General features: G+C 33.5%; 1 protein-coding gene across 1 annotated transcript; it reads left to right on the forward strand.

The window, feature by feature from the left end:
* The first annotated feature begins 6080 nt into the window (after positions 1–6080).
* LOC124533919 (E3 ubiquitin-protein ligase SIAH1-like) lies at positions 6081–8518 on the forward strand. The gene has a single exon (XM_047109507.1). It carries the CDS (start codon positions 6523–6525, stop codon positions 7366–7368), a length of 846 nt encoding a protein of 281 aa, XP_046965463.1. The 5' UTR covers positions 6081–6522; the 3' UTR covers positions 7369–8518.
* The last annotated feature ends 2028 nt before the right edge of the window (positions 8519–10546 follow it).

The following is a 10546-nucleotide window of genomic DNA, read 5'->3' on the forward strand; positions in this document are numbered from 1 at the left end:
GAATAAGCTGACCAATGATATCGCTACAATTTACTGTCAAATGTTGTTTATACGCTTTATCTTCTCTTATGTTTAAAATATATGTATATATACCCAGTATAGTAAGATAATTGGAAAAAGTTAATATTGTCTTTAGAAACACCGCTATTTGTTACACGTTAGCACATCCATTGTGAGTTTTTTAAACATCAAAGTTCCACAGCCACAGGCACACGCTTCAACAATCAAAAGAAAGAAGTGATACGAGCCTCTTGATTGACCCAGTATAATATCGTATAAAAGGTAATTTGTAAGAAACATTTCTTAAAGTATTCTCGTATTGTTTTTTGATAGGTATAGTATAGGGTTGGCTGACACCGACTCTAAATATAGCAATAATTATAACTACATTATATAATCGTAAATCGACTTTTAAGTAGTCTAATATTTTTCATTTCATTTTACCTAGGAGGACTCTCAAAAATATGTTAAATATGCAATTATTTTTATTACTTTTTAGTGCATTTTAATTTGTTTTAAAATACTGTTTTGTTTGAAGTCGGTTTTTCTTTTTGTTAAAATTTTATTTATTTTTTGATTTTAAGTGAAGCTGATGTAGACTAACATTTTTTTTTTAATATGGATAGATTAAGCGTGCCGTTTATATGAATCAGAAACTATTTCAGGGACAATTTCAAAAGAAACTTTCGAATAAAGCAAAAATAGACTTTCGAAAATGCGACTTTAAAGACTCGAAAGAGCTGTAATCGACCTCAGTAAAAAAACTTTGCAAAAGAGCTATTCGTATGCTATGTCGTACATCATATGACATCACATCATATACACAAAATTTGATTAAAGACAAAAAGAAATTCTGCCCCAAATCGCACCCTAACTGTAAGCCGTTTAGGAGTTCCGTCAATACATAGTATAAAACAAAGTCTCTTTCTCTGTCCCTATATCTTTAAAACTACGCAACGGATTTTGATGCGGGTTTTTTTAAAAGATAGTGTGATTCAAGGGGAAGGTTTGTGTATATAATACATGAACAATATAGTAAAGAAACACTGATAATTTTAGAAGTTTGCGATGTGATGTCGTATATAAACAAATTCTGTAGTATATTTAGTATCAGTATTGCACCCGTGAGAAGTCGGGACGGGTCGCTAGTTGATTATAATATTCGATTATGACAATTACATGAACATAATAATCCGGATGGTGATTCAAATATCCAAATAACCCATAAATAAAAGATTCGACCGAGTATTGCTAACGTGCTCCTCAGAATTGTTCCTTTCCCTCCCATTCCCTTAATTTGTCATGGATTCTGTGCTCAGAACCTGACCAAACTTTCACCAAACTACCCTTAAAGTATATCCTTTATAATAAAAAAAGAATCATCAAAATTGGTTAACGTGATTTTGAGTTATTCACCTATTTGTCACACATATACATAATACAAATTTAAGACTTATGTCGTTTTCATACGGATACCATCATCGGAAAAAAATAAAAAAAAAATGGGACCCCACGGGAAGCACTACCTTTCAAACAAAAAAAAATTATCAAAATCGGTCCACCCAGTAAAAAGTTATGAGGTAACAAACATAAAAAAAAAAAAAGAAAAAATACAGACGAATTGATAACCTCCTCCTTTTTGAAGTCGATTGAAAAGTAAGGGATGCTAGATAAACTGGCGCTATAACGCGTTACGTAACGAAACAGTTTACCCTCCCATAAGGAGTTATCCCTTCAAAAACATTTCTTAGTTAACCGTATCGATCAAGATTGATACTTCCAGATATACAGTCGCTTTTATAGAAAACATCTTTAACGACAAGCTTTTTACACCGATAATATATAAATATTATACAAAAAAAATTGCAAATACGTTACGCTAATTTAGATATTTTATTAGCATAGTAAACTTTTATTTACATAGTTGATAAAACTGTTTTGATAACGTAAACCATTGAATTTTAAATTTACCTTATTTACTAAGGAAACATTGTTCACAAATAAAAAAAAACGTTATCTTATCTTTTATAAATTAATTATATTCATGATTTTCAGTTACGGTTCAAATATAGTAAATTTTACGACATATTATTTTTTATATATTGTTTTAAATTATGTTAGTGCTTTGTGCAAGCTCGTCTGGGTAGCTAACCACTCATCCGATTTTCTACCGCTGAACAGCAGTACTTAGTATTGTTGTGTTCCGGTTTGAAGGGTTAGTAAGCTAGTGTAACTATAGGCACAAGTAACATAATATCTTAATAAAAATATTTACTAATAATAAATAAATACACTCGAGCAACTTTCCTCACAATATATACCTCAGAAGAATAGAGTCGCATATATAAATTTGTAATTTACAATTTAACGACAAAATGGCGACTTATGAAAAATTAAAATAATATGATAAATATTATTTATATAGATTCTATATGATACTCGGGCATAACATTGATTTGAGACAGTGAAAAAATATAGGCTATCGTTATATTCAACTAACTTTACACGATATATTTATAAATGTAATAAGTATAAACTATATTAATGTAAAGTATCAAGAACAACAAATATTCATGTACCAATCCTAACAAACTTTCGCAATTATAATATTAGTAGGACGTTTTGATATTCGCTGTCTCTACATCCAGGGACATTAGGCAACGACTGGGCGACGGCCGAAGAGGAAATCAGCAATTACTTGTCGAAATTGGAATGTCAGCAAAAAAAAATTAAAAGCAATTGCGACATTCCGAACCAAATTAACGGATCTGTTATCGATGGTCAAATTAAAGTTGGATATGTGATCTTTGCCTTTTTCTGTGTCGCAATATATTTAGACTAGTTGTCGCCCGCGGCTTCGCTGGTTTTAGGGGGTTGGTTATCATGCGTTAGGCAAAAAAACGTAGCCTATGTCCTCCCTTAAAATTCATGTTTGCTTCACACCAAATCTCATCAAATTCGGTTTATTGGTTTGGTCGTTTCAAGTTATTTTAATTAGTTTGGTGCTAAGTATCTAATTTAATTATGCAACATCTTGCCAACGAAAAACAATATTTACAATCTTTCCCTTCCTAATTAGCTCGATTGTCATAAATGTATTTTCTGTTTTATTACTGATATGCTCAGCAGAATTACTTTCTTCCTTTCTATACAGGATTAACGGTAAATCTTAATGAGTTACAGATTTATTTTGTCTCGAAAAGTAGTAATAATTATACCCTTTGAGATATATTGCAAAAGTGTCATACATAAACACTTTTTGCTTTAAGTGCGGTTGGACGAGAGTTGCCAGTGCATTGCGGCTTTGGAACGCTATAATTGCAAATATAACATTAACTTTACATTTTTGAATCTAACGAGCAAAATTTTCAATATAAAACGTAAACGTGCGTAACAGTTTAAGTGCCACGCGAGCATTGCAGTGTTGCAACGCAATTCGGTACAACAGCTTCGCCAGATTTAGCGTGTGGGGTATATGGAAAATCAAAGGTACATATCCTGACACGCTCCTCCTTTGCAGAGTGGCGTAACTAAACCTTAAGCTTCTGAATCTAGAAAAACACGACCCTGCACACAAGATATCTTATTTGGTATCTATAATTTTAAAGGGTTATTAGTTAAAGAGAGATGGGAAAGAGGGGGTGAGGGTCCGATTATTTTCCTATGTATCGAGACCCTTCCTCACCTTGGTACGCCACTACCTTTGTAGCTCGGTATTATTTATAAACCGAATAAGTAAAAAATATGGAAAGTTACTCACCTTCCCTAAAAATTCTAAAATCATTATTAATTATTACTTTTTTAAAGTATTTTTTATAATTCCATAAACGAACATAAAAGTATTGTTTTGCATTTGGCTACGTGGTTTATGTTTTGAAATGACAATGATATAATTTTCTTTTTTATTTTTGGTTAGGTCGTCGTCGCCGCTTTAATAAATCATGAAAGGAAGAATATTCAATTACTCTACCTATATAACCTAGTAAATTATTGGGCAATATGCTTCTATTAATTTACAAACCGGATAAATTCTCAGTAACAAACAATGGATGGCGCACGAGAAGGTAGTTGTAAATAATAAACACATTAAATATTCCTAATATTTGTAGATACATTCTAACATTGATACTTAACAATTTACAATTACTTAACAGTTTTACGCAAACAAAATTATTTAATTCACTGGTATCAAACTCGAATTCGACATTCTAAAAAATCGAAATATTACGACCGTAATTATGACTTGATCGAACTATGCTCTATTTACCTGCTCATCTTAAAAAAGATAATTATATGCAAGGCACAATTTACTTAAGAATGATTTTTGTTTGTTCCATAGTAATTAAAACAGCCAAAACACAACTCGCTTTTAATTAAAATACAGGTCAATTACTCAACTGGGCGACGATTTACGAAATTATAATTACAAATGAAGCACTTAAATTAGTTGTGTTCGACAATCTTCAATAGGCTATTTGACTGGTTTTTAAAATCCATTTTATATTATTAAGTAGAGGTTAAGGAACCCAGTAAAAGATGTGTTTTTCATTTCTAGTACATATTTGCCGAAAAATATCGTATTAAAAATTCCATATTTAAATAGCGCTCGAAAACGCTACTTGGACAATATGGCGCTGCAATGGGGTCGGTGACGTCACTTTGCTGTATTTTACTCTGTGGTACATATAGTAGAAAAGCAAAGTTTACAAGAAAGTGACTTCATCATAAGCCCGGCCAATCAGGAGCGTTTTGTGTCACGTGACAAACGTTTGAAAAATGCATTTTTATTAATTGATTTTTGAATTAATTAAGTAATATTTTCAACTTTCGTTAGTAAATAACCATTTTTAAACTCATAATATACACTGATTACAAAATTCACAATTTATTTTTCGCATTGTCAAATAGCCTATTCATATGCACTTATTCAGACCAACAAGTAATCTTCATCTTCATTTCTCTGTCCATTTAGAGATTTCAAATAGCCAACTAAAAGTTATCCTACACATGACTGATTACAAAATTATCTTCAACAAAAATATTTTCAGAAACTAATAAAATTACCTAAGATAATTTATTCTATGCCTGCTTGCGAAATTGACATAATTTCTACATATTATATTATGAGTTAATAAAGTATACCATAGAGATTATAGAGTCGGCGTAACATTCAATATTTCTTCCTGGTTTGGTCGTATCGGAAGCATCAAACCTTTTCTTTTCATCATTTACATAATTGACTTGCTTTATCTAAAAGGAAACAAACGAACACATGTTTTCATGATGATAAAGAATGCTATCTCTGACGTGGAAGATGGTTTTATGTAAAAAATACCATTTTAAACGATAAAAATACAAAAGTAGTCACAGCCTAATGCCATATGCCATACAGAATCAAACTCACACTAGGAATGTGACATAAAGGTATGCCTCTCCCCTGCTAGCAACTAAAGCCAAGAGCAAAAACTAGTTCTTGGCCGTAATAAATTACATAAAAGACAAAAATATTAACTTCTCCACACAAAATTATATTCGTTAGAAAACATTTAATCGAATTTATTAAAAAATTTAATACCCATTTTACATCATTTTATGTCATTACTTTTTTGTATTTTTTTATATTATCATAAATTTTAAATTCTTATTGATTTAGTTGACATTTTTATTTATTGTTTTAAAAACTTGTTTATTTTCTGTTCCAACCAAACTACCAAACCAAATTTTGAAAAGCGAATTTTAAAAGTTTCATAATAATAAAACTAAATTTATTACTTTATTTAATTTTCTATTAACATTTAATGTTATATTTTAAATGTGATTTACTAGATGAGTGAAAAAAATAGACTTTATAATTTTAATAAATTTTAGTGTATCATTGCTGAATATTAAGTGGTTTCACGTATTGTTTACCTTCTAATAATTAAACTATTCAAAATCTTATAAATTATAATAAATGTCTTTTTTTACCAATTGAATCTCTAGGATTTTGAGATTACTTCCTTAGCCATTGCCAACAATCGCAAAAATCTTGCCACACTTGCGTTTTTGTCAAAACGCCACATGTGAGGAGTAGAACGTTGGCAACACAGTTGTTAATGTTGTTATCTGTCAGTTGTTTTCGATTGGTCAAGTCGTCATTGAATGAATTGGGACTTGAGTACGACGAATATCATCCTTTTGTAGTGAACTAGAACATTCGTAATATTTTTTTATTGATTTCTAATATGTAGTTACCCAAATTTATCCTATGGAAACGTAATTCTCTAAATATCGAATACATAGAAATTAACATTAATCGCTTAATGCTAAGGCCAAAACTTTACCGATAAAAAATAAAACATTGGCCTCCGGAGCTGTGATGGAAACTAACTTTAACAATACAAGCAGACGGAAAAAGTCTACGGTGGAAGGTTACAAATGATATAAGTAATTAGAGTACGGCGGTTATTTCAGAAAAATTGTTAATTAATCACGATTGTGTTGATCACCGATCGACGGATTTTATGTGCGCGTGACGGTGACATGAGCACAAATAACAAGAGGCGCGGAGCTAGCGGTTCCAGTTGTGCTGTTCCTGGGGTACCCGCGCTTGTCAACGTACCGACCGCGATGTCTGCCGATTTAGCCTCCCTTTTTGAATGCCCAGTGTGTTTTGACTATGTCTTACCACCTATTTTGCAATGCCAGAGCGGGCATCTCGTGTGCTCCAGTTGTCGACCCAAGCTGTCTTGCTGCCCGACATGCCGCGGCCCCCTCGGCAACATACGCAACCTCGCGATGGAGAAGGTTGCTAGTAATGTAATGTTTCCTTGCAAACATTCCAACACAGGATGCACAGTAACATTGGTACATACAGAAAAAGCGGATCATGAAGAAGCTTGTGAATTTAGACCCTATTCCTGTCCATGCCCCGGAGCATCATGTAAATGGCAAGGAGGCCTAGATCAAGTCATGCCACATCTTATGATGTCTCACAAAAGTATAACAACATTACAGGGTGAAGATATAGTGTTCTTGGCGACTGACATCAACCTGCCTGGAGCAGTGGATTGGGTGATGATGCAGTCTTGTTTTAACCACCACTTTATGTTAGTACTTGAAAAACAGGAGAAATTTGATGGTCATCAACAGTTTTTTGCCATCGTCCAACTTATAGGTTCTCGCAAAGAAGCTGAAAATTTTGCATATAGGCTAGAACTCAATGGCCACAGACGTAGACTGACATGGGAAGCAATGCCTCGCTCTATACATGAAGGAGTTTCATCAGCCATTATGAACTCAGACTGCCTCGTATTTGACACGTCCCTTGCACAACTGTTTGCAGATAATGGAAACCTCGGGATCAATGTCACAATATCCATTGCATAATTAATCATTGCCATGTTTTAACAATAGTTGTAACACTCAACTTTTTATTCGAGTGTTAAGTTTAATTTAATTAATTTTCATGCCAATGAAAAGATACCAGAACTAAAACAAAACTATAGATAGAATGTATTATATTAATAATAATAGCAATAATATACAAGTGAATTTAATATTTTTGTGAAAACCACAAAAAAGTTGCTGACGTGTTTTGTATCAAATTGTTTAATCATATAAATTATAATCAATGTAAAAATGAGCCAAAAATTTTTTTTCATTTTTATTTTTATAATGTGTGTTCAACTTTAGAGTAAGTAGTGTAAAGGTAATCCTTGAGTGATAACTTTCTAAATTATCTAACACTATCTATTTGAACATCGGCAAATACAAGATTTTACCCTTTGGAGGATCTGGAAAGCCTCAGAAGGATATTGGTAAAAAGTTATGCTAACTTGTATGGCAATTGAATGAACTAGATTACATTATCCTCGTGGGTCATGCCGAATCTGGCTCCTGCCCAGCTAAATCCACGGAAGTGAAAGGATATAACATCATAAAACTGTTTTATGTTATTTCCAAACAATGAACAAATTTGTAAGAAGATATATTATTTGTATATATGAGTGAAAATGGATAGAAAACTATTTAAAATTTTCTTGAGTTAATCGAGTACTGGAATCAAAGATCACTTATTAATGGACACTGATACAAGGGATATACTCGGGATAGACAACTGAGATGTGATGTTATTCACACCAATGTTATAATTGTATTTAAGTAAAATTATTCAATATATTTTTGTAACATCTAACAGAAATGTGATGATTGTGCGTCTAATTTGATGCAGTTTATAGAACTATGATAATATTAATTTCTTTATTGAAAATATAAATTGAATGACTTGTGAGTAATAAACCAAATAGTAAATCAAAATTATAATGTGTACACTTGAATTCTCTTTGACATTACCAAGTTAAGAATGTTCTTTTTTTTTATAATGCATGCTGCTACAAAGTGCACATTTACATACTTTTCTTAAGACTAACCACATTCTTGTTTAGCCGACTCTTGGTTAAACATATTTTTAGTTTTTATTTTAATATTGTTCTTTTATTTATGCAAAATTCATGTTACTTAATTGTAGAAATATTTACTCTCATGTTAAGAAATAATCGCAAGACCTCCCGAACATCGAGCGCTACCAAGAATTACCATACCGTGAGAAATAATCACACCATGCATTCCTTGAAGCTACCACCTGTTGCCAGCGTCGCTGCTTTGTTTCGCAAGACCTCCCGAACATCGAGCGCTACCAAGAATCACCATACCGTGGGGACCATTCAGTGATTTACCGATTTCGTATATAAATATGTAATTCAGACTACAGAACTTCACTTTTTGTTCTAACATCGAACAGACTGTCACGTATATTATAAATTAGAAATAATTAATTGTTAAATTAAATTATTTAAATAAACGTATAAGTTAAATTCGTTCGGTTTCATTCTGCATCCTCAACGGCAGCCCTACGTAATTGGCGCAGTCGGTAGGATGCTCGCGGAACGTTTCGCGTAGAAGATTTCCGTAATCGCGTGAAGCCCCGCCGTAGCTTGTCTAGCTGCTGCATCCGTAGCATCCGAATCTACGAGTAGTGCTGCACGAGAGGTATCCAGACATCGATAACGCAGAGAGACCGAAACATGTTCATGTGAGTACACTAGATTCTTTTTAGTGGTTGCTCAATCCTAGCCTAACTAACCTGTGTGTTAATAAAATTTGCCAAGATTTTTCATTTAAGAAAATCGAAGGAACCTAGGATAGTTATTAGTAGTAGGCAAACTTTCGTAGATAATAGAAGAGATATTAGTTTAAGTAGTATAGAAGAACAAACGGAAATGTCTGAGTTAGACACCATTTATAAAGCCTTAAGGTTGGTACCCGAGTTCGACGGGAACCCAAATGTACTTACTAGATTTTTAAAATTATGTGATCAATTGGTAGGACAGTTTTGTAGTGATAGTAGTAGTGAATTAAGTAGGTGTGCTCTTCTCAACGGAATTCTTAACAAAGTAACAGGCTCTGCTGCTCGCTTAATTAATTCTAATGGGATTCCATCCGACTGGCAAGGCATTCGAACTGCTTTAGTGAACAACTTCGCGGACCAACGAGATGAAACCGCTCTATATAACGATTTAGCTATTTTATCGCAAGGTTCTAGCACCGCGCAGGAGTATTATGAGCGTTGCCAGAATCTATACAGTACTATAATGACCTATGTAAGCCTGCATGATACCCTTGAGACCACCATTAATGCTAAACGAGATCTTTATCGTAAATTAACGCTTCAAGCGTATTTGCGAGGTTTGAACGATCCCTTAGGATCGCGCATACGTTGCATGCGCCCTGAGACCATCGAAAAGGCATTAGAATTCGTACACGAGGAGATGAATACTATGTACCTACAAAATCGGAACCAAAAATTACCTGACAAAAAATCTATAAATTCTATGTCCGTACCAAATCATTTTGTAAGTGCCTATAAAATGCCTAACCAACAGTTTTCAATGCCCACGCCTAAACCTTTTAACTTTAATATACCTGGCCCTTCACGCCCTCATTTCGTTCCACCATCTACACCGCAATGGAGACAGAATCGGTATCAACCCCGCCAATTCGGTCCAACACATACGCAACAAATTTTTAGATCGTCACCGCCAAATTATAACCCTCAACAAAATAACTTTCAAATAGGTTCACGTCTTAACCACCAAGCTGTTAACCAACCACGTCCTATGAGTGGAGTAAGCCATTATGTTACAAGACCATTGCCGCCTACACAACCAACAATTACAGGACATAACTGGGCAAAATCCGGGAACCCACCCCCTACGAACTACTTTAAATCTAAAGAAGTAAATTACAATAGTTTCATTGACAATTCTATATACGATGAATATGCCGATTATTACGATCCTTATTACGATATTAGCGAGTACGTAGAATACCAGCAACCCTATGAATATTCCGTACAGGAACCTTTAGAAAATTGTACAGAAACACCCCAAGTGGAAGCCGATAGCGTTAAAACAAACGAGCAGGATTTTTCGAAGGACCGGAAGTCCGACACCTTAAAATAGAAATTAATCTTCAAACCCAACGTCAGCTTCCGTACATTCAAATC

Source organism: Vanessa cardui, chromosome 11, assembly GCF_905220365.1.
Source record: "Vanessa cardui chromosome 11, ilVanCard2.1, whole genome shotgun sequence".
In the NCBI taxonomy this organism is placed as follows: domain Eukaryota; kingdom Metazoa; phylum Arthropoda; class Insecta; order Lepidoptera; family Nymphalidae; genus Vanessa; species Vanessa cardui.